At 37.4% G+C, this 14,057-nt stretch overlaps 2 protein-coding genes and 2 long non-coding RNA genes across 4 annotated transcripts; 2 read left to right on the top strand and 2 right to left on the bottom strand.

Moving 5' to 3' along the window:
- Positions 1-224: 224 nt before the first annotated feature.
- On the top strand, positions 225-9,712 carry LOC132040929 (uncharacterized). Its single transcript, XM_059431616.1, has 11 exons — positions 225-431; positions 641-697; positions 5,721-5,762; positions 7,347-7,466; positions 7,560-7,705; positions 7,786-7,933; positions 8,016-8,099; positions 8,665-8,780; positions 8,889-8,947; positions 9,104-9,194; positions 9,316-9,712. Exons 1-11 carry the CDS (start codon positions 332-334, stop codon positions 9,541-9,543), a joined length of 1,191 nt encoding a protein of 396 aa, XP_059287599.1. The 5' UTR covers positions 225-331; the 3' UTR covers positions 9,544-9,712.
- Positions 2,165-3,494, bottom strand: LOC132040931 (uncharacterized). Its single transcript, XM_059431618.1, has 3 exons — positions 3,109-3,494; positions 2,907-3,025; positions 2,165-2,823 (listed from the first exon to the last, which is right to left on the bottom strand). The coding sequence occupies exons 1-3, from the start codon at positions 3,461-3,463 to the stop codon at positions 2,338-2,340; spliced, it is 960 nt and encodes a 319-aa protein (XP_059287601.1). The 5' UTR covers positions 3,464-3,494; the 3' UTR covers positions 2,165-2,337.
- On the bottom strand, positions 2,165-5,253 carry LOC132040932 (uncharacterized). The gene is made up of 2 exons (XR_009410815.1): positions 4,686-5,253; positions 2,165-2,304 (listed from the first exon to the last, which is right to left on the bottom strand). It is a non-coding gene; the product is annotated as an uncharacterized LOC132040932 (long non-coding RNA).
- Positions 2,482-5,050, top strand: LOC132040933 (uncharacterized). Its single transcript, XR_009410816.1, has 2 exons — positions 2,482-2,605; positions 4,408-5,050. It is a non-coding gene; the product is annotated as an uncharacterized LOC132040933 (long non-coding RNA).
- Positions 9,713-14,057: the final 4,345 nt, after the last annotated feature.

Here is a 14,057-nt window from a genome sequence, read left to right as displayed (position 1 = left end):
GGTAATCTCCACTCAGCTTTCTATTGATTTTTTTTCTGAAAATTTTAAATTATACACATAGTTCAAACACCAAATTCAAAATTTAAGCTGCAAGGAAAAAAACAGTGATCAAGCTGCATATAGAATATGAGGGACAAATATTTAAGACCCCTCCCGAATAAGGCCAATCGTGCAAATTGCCATGGCTATTTATTTAAATTTTAAAACTCATTTTCCAACTTTGGGCCATAGATTATCTTCCTTCTAATACCCTCCTTAAACCCCAAATCAAACATCCACAGCCAACCTCATACATTTGAGTTCCAATACGACGTCGTTTTAGCGTCTAATAATGAATGCTCCATCACCCCACCACGAAGACGACGAACATGAAGAGGATGTCTTCATAGATGAAAGTGATATTATTCAAGAAATCAACGTTGATGAAGAAGGTACCCAAAAAAAAAAAATCAATCTTTTTCCCTCTTGTAAAACTTCATTTATTTATTTGCTTATTTGTAGTAAAAAAAAATAAAAATTCAATCTTTTCCCCCTTAATTCAATTATCCCCCTCAAAATTCTTCATTTATTTGCTTAACTTTAGTTAGATTTATGGACAATTACAAAATTAAAAAAAGATTTCTTTAATTTATGGTTGCAGAGCTTGTTGATGCTGATGAAGATGATGATGAAGAACAAGAAGGAGAAGGATTCATAGGTAACTGAATTTGGTTCAATTACTTCCAGAAACTTCCTTTTTTTTTAAAAAAAATAATAATAATTAGGTACTCCGTTTGACTTAATCATGCGAAGTTTAATAAAGTAAGGAATACTTTTGAAATCTTGTGTTCTTAAACTAAGTAGGCGTTTGGCCCAGTGTTGTCTAAACTTCGCTTAAGCCCAAAGCAAACCTGGTGGTCAAAACATGTTGAGCACTTATGCCTCGCTTTATGTGCATAAACTTGATTCATCATCAAGGCTCTAAGACATATTTTTCCTTGCCAATGAGCCTCTCTTGAAGACACTTGATAATTGATATTTCACTTCATCATAATATTTTTACAATTTCTTTGTTATTCATGCTTCTTATTATTATTATTATTATTATTAGTCTTGGACTAATCATATATGTATTTGCATTTTTGCACCATTGCGCCTCTTTTCATTAATGCCCACACTTTATTTGCGCTTTGCGCTGAAAGCCCCTGTTGGCCTTAGAGCTGTTTTGCACTTTTCGCTTTTGATAACACTGGTTTGGCCATAGAACCAAATATTTTCTTACTTTATTTAGCTGTTTGAATGTACTGAAAATGAAAAAGTGAAAAGAGAGGTTTTAAATGTTTTCCAAATTCCAAATACAATTTCAAGTTGTATTTGGAATTTTTACGGCCATAAGCTAATTTTCAAATAAAGTGAAAAAAAAATTCGGAAAATGGTGAATAATTCTCATTAAACAGGTCCTAAAGATATGTTAAATGTACTAAAATGCCTTTTAATCTTGTGATCTTACATGCCATGTGGGAAAGTGGGATTAAAGAGTTGCCAAAAAAGGAAAGAGACATTCTCTTTTAAACGGACTAAAAATGAAAGTAAGACAAACAAATTGAAAGGAAGGGAGTAAGTTTTTAGCTTTCTATTCGACTCAATTACTTCAGCAACTTCTAGAAACCTTTGAGTATATTCAGCCAAATTTATTTTGGTTACTCATATTGCTGCTGTAATTCTTTTACTTAAGTATATTTTACTTCAAGCTGCACACTTAGCGAGATTTCATTATTGCTGCAATTCTTAGTTAAGACTTTGTGTTACTTATTACTCCCTCCGTCCCAATTTATGTGGCACCCCTCGGATTTCAGAGTCAAACGAGTTTTTCTTTGACCACAATTATTTCATATGCCTTTTGAATATTTTGAATTTTAATTATTGTGACTTATAGTACTTCTTATGTAGTTTCCAAATATGTAAATTTTGTTTTAAAAAAATCTAAAGATTATACGCCTGGATTCACGGTCAAAATTAAGAAATTTGACTTTCGAAATCCGAACCAGTGTTTTGGACGGCGCGCGGCGACAAAAGGCGACATAAAGTGCCTTTCGCCTTAAGGCGCGGCGTGCGGGCGAGGCGCTCGCCTTTTGAAGTGCGGCGCCAATAAATACCAAAAAATTAAAATATTTAATTGCATATGTAAATAATCAAAATCTCACTAGCAATAACATATTAGCAAATATTTCAATTCAAAAATTAAAAGTAGATAGTAGATACTAAAAGTCTAGAACTTGAATGAGTCAATGACTCAATAATTCATAAGTGACAAGACAAGCAACACTAAAATTCAAGCAATAGTGCAATACTAAAAGTCTATTCAAATTCAAGATCTTCAAGAATTCCAAATTCTTGATATCCAAGATTCTCAACATTATATTGTTCCTCATCTTCTTCCTCCTCGGGCTCGGGCTCGGTATCGGTCTCGGTCTCGGACTCGGAGTTTTCATCAATTAAGCACCGAGACCGACTTGAGCTTGTAGTAGTAGTAGCTACTCCTTTGCCCTTGTTATGTGACCTTGAACTTGAAGAACCGCCCCTAAGACCATAGATATTCTCCTCAACTCCAGACGCCCTAGAAACAGTACCCCAATCAAGATCACATCCCTCATATACTAGTTCTTCTTCTTCATTTCGGGGGCATCCAATTAACCATTCATTTGCTTCATCAATATTATCCAACAGAATTGGATCAACGGTATCGCCAACATCATAACGACGCCTCAATGTTCTATTGTACTTAATGTACACTAGATTGTTGAGACGCGATAGTTCAAGCCTATTCCTCTTTTTGGTATGAATCTGCGCATAAGTTGTATAAACTAATTAGTAGATACTAATAATAATGTATATAGAAATTAGAATATAATAAATCTTTTTCTCACATGTTCAAACACGCTCCAATTTCTCTCGCATCCGGATGCGCTACAAGTTAAACTTAATACTCTTATGGCAAGCTGTTGCAAGTTTGGAGTATGATTACCAAATACCGACCACCATTCAGCTATAAAAAAATAATAATAATATTTATAAATAAGTCAAATAACTTAAGTAAAGCTATAAAAATAACTAAATCAACCCACTTACAAGGGGATGTTTTGTCTCTGTTTCTTATAGCCTGAGGCTTACCAAAAGTCCCCATTGCATTTTTATACACATGAAGCTCTTTGATTAGAGCATCTTGTGTTGCATTAGGGACCATCTTAGCAACACATTCAAGGTAACCTTCCCACACTTCTGTTGATAAAGTCTTATTTTGATAATTAGTGTAAAACAATCCCGGGTTCAAAACATGGCCTGCTGCATGCAAAGGTCTATGAAGTTGGTCCGACCACCGCCGATCAATGATTTCGAAAACTTTCTCATATTGCTTCCAATCGCCATGAAAACCCTTTTCAATAGCTTCTTTGGCTCTATCCATTGCTTCATAAATATAGCCCATTGATGGTTTTTTTTCTCCATCCACCAAGCGAAGCGCTACTATCAAAGGAGAACCAACTTTAAGTGCCCTAACAACATCATTCCAAAAAGATGTAGAAGTATGATGTCTGACAACTTCTTTTCCCAAAAGTTCCTTTGCAAATCTACTTCCTGTCCATTCGGGTGAGAAGATCATAGTTCTCAAGTTTTTCTTTTGCATGTAAAGAGCTTGCAAAGTTAAGAAGGCCGTTGCAAATCTTGTCTTAGCCGGTTTCACCAAATTTCTTTGGTTTGTATATCTTCTCATCATGTTCAACAACAATGGCCTCATTGCTATGTAAGAATGTATCTTAATGGCCTTCTGAAAAACTGTAAAAGGAATATTTTAGTAGCTAAGTAATAAGTAATAAGCATATAGTATAAGCTATAAAGAAAGTTAGAGCTATTTTTTTTCACCTGAAGCATACGGGTTTAATTTGAAGATGTCACCAAACATCAAATTGATACAATGGGCAGCACATGGAGTCCAATAAATGTGCGGGTACACACCCATCATCATGTCACCGGCTTTAACATTCTCGCTAGCATTATCGGTAACAACTTGTATAACATTTTCCGGTCCAATTTGCTTAATAGTCTTCTCAAACAAGTTGAACATCTTGGTGGAATTCGTAGATTCATCACTAGCATCGACTGACCCAAGAAACACACTACCTAATGGAGAATTGACCAAAATATTGATGATCATTTTTCCATTTCGTGCTGTCCACTTGTCCATCATAATTGAACACCCAAACTCTGTCCATTTCAATTTATGTTCCTCAATAATCTCATCTATCTTCTCCACCTCTTTTTTTAGATGAGTAACTCTAATTTCGTGATAGGTAGGAGGTTTCATTCCTACGCCATATTGTCCTATGGCCTCAATGTATTTATCAAAACTTTTGTGATTTACACAATTAAAAGGGAGCCCTGCATCATATACCCATACTGCAAAAGCACTTACAGCGCGATCTCTTAGCAACTTCTTGGATGCATCAGACGCTGCCGTGCTACTGCTTCCCTTCCCCTTTGATGTTTGCGGGTAATAAAGATTCATGGGACCTTTCACATTGGCAGTCCGTGCCGTGGATGATGCATTGGATGACATTTTTTGAGTTTTTGAGGGAGGAGGCATCATTTCATCATCTTCATCAGAGAGATTATTAACCAAGGATGCTTGGTGCAACATTTGAGTTTTTAACAACTGTTTACTTTCAACATACTTTTTTACTTCTTCCCTAATTTCAGGCGGACAAATTGTACATTTTTTTACATTTTTGTAACCACCAATCAAATGTTGTTTGTGTCGAGTAATTCCGCCATTGAAAGTGCCTCGACAAAAGATACATGTAACTGAATCTTTTGCTGGGCCTTTGGTACCATAATTCCAACCTATGTCTTTTTTGCTAGTGTCCGACGATTCCATTGAATTTGAACCTACTGTTTATAACTGTATAACAAAAGTTAAACAATTATTGAACAGAAAAAATAGGAGCAAAACAACCACTGCCTCACTGGTGCAGTTGAGGAAAAAAAAACAGAGGAAAAAACAGAGGAGAAAAAAACAGAGGAGAAAAAACCAGAGGGGAAAAAAACAGAGGAGAAAAAACAGAAAAAGAAGAAGAGAATAGAAGAAGGAAAAAAGAAACTGCAGAGGTGGCCGGAAATAGAGCAGTTGTCGCCGGAAAAAAAGAAGAAGAAAGAAGAAGAACAGAAGAAGAAGCAGAAGTCGAAGAAAGAAGAAGAAAGAAGAGGAACTGAAGAAAAAGAAGAAGGAGAAAGAGAGTACCTGAAAACCTTGAAGGAGAAGAGAGGAGGAGGCCAAAAAAAAAACCCTAGCTGCTGACACAAAGTTGTAAATAAGTTTCATTTAAGTCCTCCACTTCTTTTAATTGCTTTTTTTTTTTTTTTAAAACGGCAGCTCGCCTCGCCATAATTGGCGCCTCGCCATAGCGCCATTAGCGCCTTTGGCGTGCCTTTTTGAAGGCTGCTCGCCACAGCCAAAAAAGGCTCTACAGCCTCGCCTCGCCACGCCTCTCGCCTTTGGCGAGATGGCGCTCGCCTTTCACAACACTGATCCGAACTGTGCTATATAAATTGGGACAAAAAGAATATTTTTGTTGGGTGCATTTGTTCTTTGGGGGGGTGTGTGGGGGGGGGGGGGAGGGGGTGATGTTTAATTCTAAACTTATTCTATGTTAATTAGCATACTGATATGAATATTTAATGGTTTTCAGATGAAGCTGATGATTCCCTTCATACATTCACAGGCCATACTGGTATTGTACTTCTTTTAGTATTCTTGCAAAGTAAACTTTTTATATTCAATACTTGATAAAAAGTGTTTAATTTGATATGCTATTCAGTGCAAACTTCCATTTTAATTCTGCTGTAGTTGGATAACTGGAGTTTGTCTGAATAAAGAAAGCCTGGCCATTCTGTGTGGGTTACTGCTAGGTTTTTTAGCTAACTAAATAGGGAATCTTTGCCTTTCTATAGAGGCGGATGCACACTAGAAGCTATCAGTTCGCTGAAGTTTGTTGCTTTGACTCGGACCCTGTATATGTGTTCAGATATCTACTAAATATGGACAACTGTTAAATTTTGAACTCAGTTACTCAAATGGTCAATGAGTTCAGTGGCATTTCTAACCATAAAGTTAAAATCTTGGATCCGCCTCTACATTTAGTTACGTCCAACTGTATGCTTAGAAGTGATATTTCTTTTGATTGATGTTCCTTGAGATAAGAAACTCAGATTTCATTGATAAGTGTGTTGTGGAATCTTCAGTCATTTAAGCAAGCTAATTTGTCCAAAAGGCAAGCTTGAAATGACAATAAGTACTAAAAGAAAGATTCAATGATGAAAGAAAAACAAGTGGTCATGGCGGAGCATACATACTACTCCCTTTGTCCCAATTTATGTAGTGCACTTTCCTTTTAATCTGTCCCAAAAAGAATGACACCTTTCTATAGTTAGAAACAATTTAACCTTAAACTTCTTATTTTACCGTTAGTGAGATAATTTACACCAATATTTATGGCTGGTTTTACAGTACACGTTTCAAAGCCTTTCTTTCTTTCTTTCTTTCTTAAACTCTACGCCCTGTTAAATAACATCACATTAAATGGGATAGAGGGAGTATTGTTTAAGACGCATATGGATCGTGGTGTAATAGTAGTCGCAGTAGAAACCAGATTCCAAAGCTTACTAAATAAGTTTTATACGTGGAACATGAAATTGGAAAAAAGGCCTTTCTTGTATCAAAATTGTTCTCCATAGGACAAGACTCAACTTTTGCCCAAATTAATATAAAATTAGGATCGAGTTTATAGCCAACTTTATCTACATGATTTCGTTTGGAGAGTTCTATACCATGCTTTTGGAAAACGACATCTTTCAATAGAAGTGAACAAAATACTTGATTAAAACATGAAAAAACTAAAAAGAACAAGATATGATATGATTCTAGCTAACTGCTCTAGCTGTTCATATTCTGATGAGAACTTAATCCGGAAATATAAACAAGATCTTTGCATTAGATGCTGGTCCTTGTTTTGGTATTTGTATACGGGAATTTCCCACAGTTCAACATAACTATTTACCTAAAAAAATTGCATCTGATGTTGGTGAAACCTACTTCACATAAGATGGTTATATTATACCTCATTGGCACAATGATTTTAAGTATGGAGGTTAAATGTGTTTTTCATGGATGTTGTAGTAGTTAATAGTAAGATGTAGGCATGAGCTAATTGTAGTCAATACCTCCTGATTGGGTATAGTCCATAATCAGTTTGTACATTGTGGTGCTTACTGTTTCCTTATAATTTAATCATTTCATTACTGTTTCCTCTTTGTAGGTGAACTATACACCGTTACCTGCAGCCCAACAGATGCTAGTTTGGTGGTAACAGGTGGTGGAGATGATAGAGGATTTATGTGGAGGATTGGTCAAGGTGATTTTGCTTTTGAGTTGCTAGGTAATTGAGTCGTGACTAACAAGTTTTGTATCACTAATTAGATGATTCTTATTCATACACTTTTTAATTTAAGCTCTTTGAGATATGGTGCAGGTCACACAGATTCTGTATCTAGTTTGGCTTTTAGTACTGATGGTCAGTTGCTTGCTTCTGGGAGCCTTGATGGGAATATAAGAGTGTGGGACATAACTTCAGGTGGTCTGAAGGGCACACTTGAAGGTCCTGAAAAGGGAATAGAGGTGAAACATTTTCTCGTGCATAACAAAACCATTTTCCCGTAATAATTTGAGATCAATTATGAACTGTGAGGATTCTCCAGTGGGTCAGGTGGCATCCGAGAGGACATGTCGTGTTGGCAGGTTCAGAGGATTCCTCTGTTTGGATGTGGAATGCTGATAACAGTGCTTTCATGAACACGTTTTTAGGTCATGGTGGTAGTGTAACCTGTGGTGGTTTCACTCCTGATGGTACGTCCTTCTTTCTCTGGTAAAATTTCTAGTGTTTCTTCCGTTTGAGTAGAACTTATGTTTCTTATAAATACTTGCTCAGGTAAATTAATTTGTACTGGGTCTGATGATGCGACCCTGAGGATATGGGATCCAAAGAGTGCCCAAAGTATCCATGTGGTCAGAGGTGAGATTTTTGCTTTCTGGCTGCTAATATCTTGATCTCTTTTGCGGTACACATTCCAAAATTAGGTGAAGAGTAAAGCTGTAATTCCACCCTCCTCCGACACCCCCCAAAAAAAGGATTAGCGGGGCTTACAAATAGAAGGCTTGCCGGCGCTGATAAAAAAAGAAGAAGGGTTGGAACGCTTTCTGATAATCGTAACAAAAGCTGTTCTCCCATATTTTGGGGGATGTGGCTGAGATATAAAATACTGGATAGGAAATTGTGGATTGAAGCATATGTTAATATATTGCTAAGTTAGCATTTCTCTTCTTGCATCATCACCTAAATTGATGCTGATCAATGACTTGCCTGTTTCATTCCTTTCATTATGTTATGTTAAGCTGGCTCTCCGTAATTCCATTCCATGAATTGATGTCAGCATTCTTATCAGTGGCAAGATTTGTGGTCACGATGTTGGTCTTTTATTAGACAAACTAGTTTTCTAGATTAATGCATGATTTGTGAGATCTGGTCTTATTATTGTTTTTTGTTCATTTCTGAAAAAATGTTTATTTGTTGTTGCAAGGTCATCCGTATCACACGGAAGGACTGACTTGCTTGACAATCAAATCGGATTCTACTCTTGCTCTCACAGGCTCAAAGGATGGTTCTGCTCACATTGTGAATATAATTACTGGAAAGGTCAGAATCCTCGATGGATGATAATATATTCTTTACATTTTTCACAATGGTTTTTTATGTAGCCTGTAAGCTATTTGTCTGATCACCGATTATTATTTTCTATGTCAGGTTGTCACTTCTCTGAGTGCTCATACAGATTCGATAGAATGTGCCAGTTTTTCAGCAAAGTTTGTCTACACCTGACATCTTTCTTTCTCTCCTTGTACTTTTCCCCGTGAATGCCTTTCTTGAAAGAAGATTGCATACAAATTGGAAAAAATTGTGCAACAATTAAACCACAATATTTGGTGCTTTAAATTACTTTCATCTAAAATGATTTTCAGCGCTGCTTGGGCTGCAACTGGAGGCTTGGATAATAAGCTGATCATTTGGGACTTACCACAGTCCTTACCTCGCTCCACATGTGAACATCCGGTATGAACTTCCTTGATCAAGCAGTTGCTTCTGTAAATACTCTTTGTTATTTCAAGAAAGTTTTGTACTAAACCCCAGTTTTTCGACTGGCTCGTTATTCGCTGACAATACTTTATTTTAGGACGGCCTGACGTTCTTATTGTGGCTGGGCCAACATAGATATGTGGCAACAGGTTGTGTTGATGGGAAAGTGCGGATATGGGATAGCCGTTCTGGAGAATGCGTGAGGACCTTTAGCGGACACGCTGATGCAATTCAGTCCCTAGCTGCATCGGCCAATGGGGAGTACCTCGTTTCTGTCTCTATCGATGGAACAGCACGGGTATTTGAGATAGCAGAGTTCAACTAAGTAGAGACCCCCGTCTTTGTGTGTATTGGTGAAGAGTTCAAATGGTTACACTATTGGCTTGTCCTTATTTTCAGATTTAAATGTAGACTTGATATCTGAGGGCAGAATTTGTTAGTGTCTTGACCACATTGCTATTAAAACATTTATGAACCACATTGCATTATAGATAGTCATGGATAGTGCAACATAACCCCATGCAAACTTCAGTAAGCATGTATATCGTGCACCTGAGAGTGTGACCTAAAGACTAATGATGCGGGTGAAAATCGAGAGAGATCAGATTAGGGTTGAAATCCCTATAGAGACGAAACACGCCAACTGGTTTATTCATTTGCCTAATAGACAGAGAGATATATTGGTGGGAGGTAGTATGTACGGATGAAATAGTTTAGGTGTGTGGGATAAGTATGTATGCTAGGGGTGTGGGTACTTCGGTAAATATTGAATTATCGTGCAAGAATCGTAATTTTCAAACTTTGGTTTTGTTGGGAAGAAACAAGCAATAATCAAATTGCACGATAAGGTAATAGCGGAAGAAATATTCAAGTTAAAACTTTTCACACTATTTGAACCAAGAGAAGACAATAAATACTAGCACAAATGGAAATTCGAGCAGCAACTATACCAGCAATAAAATAGTAAAGCAAGTAAAAATAAATCGAATGCAAGAGACTAAATTTACGTGGTAAAATCCTTTCAAGGTGAAGAGGAAACATCCACGGAACCTCCGGCCCACAAAAGCTCCATCATAATCAACAAGAGTTACAATAATGTTCTCCAAGTGGCTACAACATCAACGCCAAACACGGAGCAACAATACATAAAAGATAGCACCAAAACTAGTGAAGAAAGGAGAGAAATCATCCCCAAAAACGAGTTACTGTTCGTACTCCAAAATTGAAGCTATAGACCACAAAATCCAATCTCCACCGTTGAAATTGAAGAACCAGATGTTGAGAACCCTCAGTTTAAATTTCAGCACAATCCAACGGTTAACGAATCAGGAAACGCAATTTGAAGTGGACTGTTATAGCTGATTTTCATTGGTTCGAAAATCACCTCTTCTCTCTCAATTTTTCTCTCTATATGGCTGTTATGGATTCACTCTTGTGTATTGAAATAAGATCTAAGTTGATCCTATATATAGTGGATTTTAGGACAAAAGTAGGCTGGTCCAAATTGGATTGGATTTTATTAATCCAAATTCACATAGGAAGGAAAAACCCAACAATTCTCCCCCTCCCGACTATGTGGAGGAGACCGCCATCCCGGCGATCAAGCAACACTCTAAATCTAGACTTGCAGCCAAGCCCAGAATAACCCGAATGGATGACATCTTCACAACTGGAGAAAAGATTTCATCAAAATCAACTCTCTTCTTCTGATTAAAGCCCTTGACAACCAATCTAGATGTCACACCTCATGAATTTTCGCGTTGTCGTAAGCAAATTAATGTGAGTCCAGAGAGGCTATGATACCCCTAAAAGGTTAAGGAAGACTTTTAATAAGTGTTAGACAATTATTTAAGGTTTCGGGATCAAGCGAATTGAAGAAATTAGGTTCGTTGAAAATTTGGAAAAACTTGACAGGATTTTGGTCCAACTTTGAAGAGGTATATCTCCTAGAATATAAGGAGTTACGGAGCTCATAACCTATGTAAATTGAAGTTTAGCGAGTCTTCTTTAGCGAGTCTTCTTTCCAATGCAACTGACAGATCATATTTTTGTGAAGTACGGAGGAAAGTACGACCCGTACAATAAAGTACGTCCCGCACTTTTGGGCGTATTTTGCCAAAATTTCCGAAAGTTAAAATTTTTGCCTCCACGATACGGGATGAACGATATCACGTACTTTGAAGTACGCGATGAACATAACCCGTACTTTGCTAAAATTTCCGAAAAATTGAGTCGGTGGAATTTTTTTCCCAAGCTTTTAAATACCCATTTTCACGACTTGGGCCTCATTTTTCACCCAAAATCAATCCTTAATTTCTCTCTAAGCTCCCCTTAACACCCATAAACACACCAAATCATTCCAAATCAAATCAAGAGAAGATCAACCTTGAAAACCTAGTTAATTTATTGAAGTTGGATGTTCTTGCTTTCAGTTAGTGTTGTGGTGAACTTGGCCTTGAAACAAGTTGTGTGAGTTGAAGTTCTTCAAATACAAGGTATGTTCTTCACCCTGTTTGTATGGTTGAGTTGATGTAAAGGTTTAATACCCCTTAGAAGGGAAAAGAATTAAAGTGGAGAAGTTATAAATATTGTAGCGAAGAAGGTAACTATGAGGTGAACTCGAAAAGGGGATTTGGTTAAATTTGAGACTAATTCACATGTAACTTCTTGATTATGATATTATGGATGTTGTTATTGTTGTTTCGGGGCTGTTTTGGAATATGGTGGAAGTTGATAAAATAGAGGAAGTGCTGCCTAAATTTCGTTAGTTCGTAATTATGCTAGTTTGAACTTAAGAAGGTTTTCAAGACTTAACCTTAGTGTAAATCCTCTTGAATGTAGATTTCGTGGACGTTGGAGGAGAACGTTAAGTAAATAGAAGTCGTAAAGGTATGTAAGGCTACCCCTTTCTTTCAAAATGCATGAATCCTATGTTATGATCCCCTATATGCTACCTATATTACCTTTACCCCTAAAAGTTCTAGTGAACCTTAACTCTCAAGAGTCTTATGATATGATTGAGCTTACTGTGAAATTCTTGACTACATTTATGATAGTTGGTCTTATCTTATGTTGTAATTCCCTCAAAGTGAGACAAGATAGTGATGATGCTTATGATGATGATTTTCATCCTAGAAAGGCTAAAGCTTAAAGTTCTCCATGTTTTCATGATACTAATGAGTTTGTCACAAGTTTATGGATTTTATTCATAATTGATGATCTCACCTTATGATCATTGTTCCTTCAAGGTGAAATGTAGCGACGATTAATGTTCCATAACATAATCGGAGGTTACCGACCTTACGTCACTTCGATAGAGTTGTATCTTTTAATTTGGCTCTCATGCATGCTTATTTTTATGTATGATTACATCGGCCTAGTTGGCCCGGCAGACACCATTTCAGTGGGCGGCTTATGGATGATGATAGTTATATCGGGCCTAGTTGGCCGGGCAGTCACCACTAGTGGGCGGCGTGAGATGATTACCCTGGACGCGGGAGGCCCGGACGCGGGCTAATGGTGATTTTATGTTATGTATGTATGAAAAATGTTTTCTTAAAAGGCTAAGTATGCATGGCATTCGCCTTAAGAGGCAGTTTGATATACATGTTATCTCTTTCTCTCATGTTTCCTTATTGCTTTATTACATTATTGTTCATGCCTTAAATACTCAGTACATTGTTCGTACTGACGTCCTTTCTTTTGTGGACGCTGCGTTCATGGCCGCAGGTAGGCAGGTAGACGAATCTGATCCCTAGGAGCTTTGTCAGCGGAGATTCAGGAGCACTCTACTACTTCGAAGTCGCAGTCTATTGGTATACTTCTTTTGGGTATATATTGGGCATGGCAGGGTCCTGTCCTGTCCCTTGTGATTTTCAGTACTCCAGATAGAGGCTCGTAGATATGTGTGGGTAGTAGATGTTTCATGACCTCACTAGTGCATATTTTGTATATAATTTTTGTAGCCTTGTGGGCTCGTGTATATATATATATATATATATATATATATATGAGGTGGAGTTGAACGTTGTCTTATAATGAGTTTTACCTTGAGAATTATATTCATTTCGGTTGTGTCAATTGAGAGTTTGATATATGGTCCATCGAGAAAGATTAGAAGAAGCATGCTAGGCGGTGCTCGGTAGGCTAGCTCCAGGTACCCGTCATGCTAGGCTAGCTCCAGGTACCCGTCATGGCCCTCCGGTTGGGTCCTGACACTAGCCTTGTACCGTGGAACTGGGTTACCATCTTCACGTTTCACCCCGAAAACTCACCTGTTTTTCAAAGGTTTTATGTCTCTAGAAAGCTTAACCAGATCAAATGTATGGTTAATGCAAGAATTTAATCTCATCTTGCATAGCATCAAACCACCTTTCTTTTTCTTCACTATCCATGGCCTCATCAAAACTTTCAGGTTCTCCCCCATCAGTCAAGAGTACAAACTCATTGGGAGAATAACGAGATAAAGGCACTTTCTTCGTCTAGTATATCTTCTCGAGAGAACTCTCTTCAAGCATCATCGATAACGGTTGCTAGCCAACCACATCATCTTCCACTGGAGCATCAAAAACATCATGCTGGTCATTCTGAACATGATCAGTATCTTCAACTTGATCTTTATTAGTTTGAAGATTTTCTTCAGGTGCAATAGTCACAGGAACGGGATCAACATCAACTAAGCTCTCATTGCTCTGAGAATCAACCTTCTCAGCTTTGTCAAAATTTTCAGTTGTCTGGTCTTCAAAGAACACAACATCATGACTTTCAGCAAGTTTCTTCTCAACTGGATCATAGAAACGATAGCCAAATTCGTCATGACCATAACCAATGAAGATACAT

The sequence above is a fragment of the Lycium ferocissimum genome, chromosome 12 (genome assembly GCF_029784015.1).
Source record: "Lycium ferocissimum isolate CSIRO_LF1 chromosome 12, AGI_CSIRO_Lferr_CH_V1, whole genome shotgun sequence".
Classification (NCBI taxonomy): Eukaryota; Viridiplantae; Streptophyta; class Magnoliopsida; order Solanales; family Solanaceae; genus Lycium; species Lycium ferocissimum.
The sequence above is the reverse complement of the archived record's forward strand: the minus strand, read 5'-3'. Positions and strand labels throughout refer to the sequence as shown.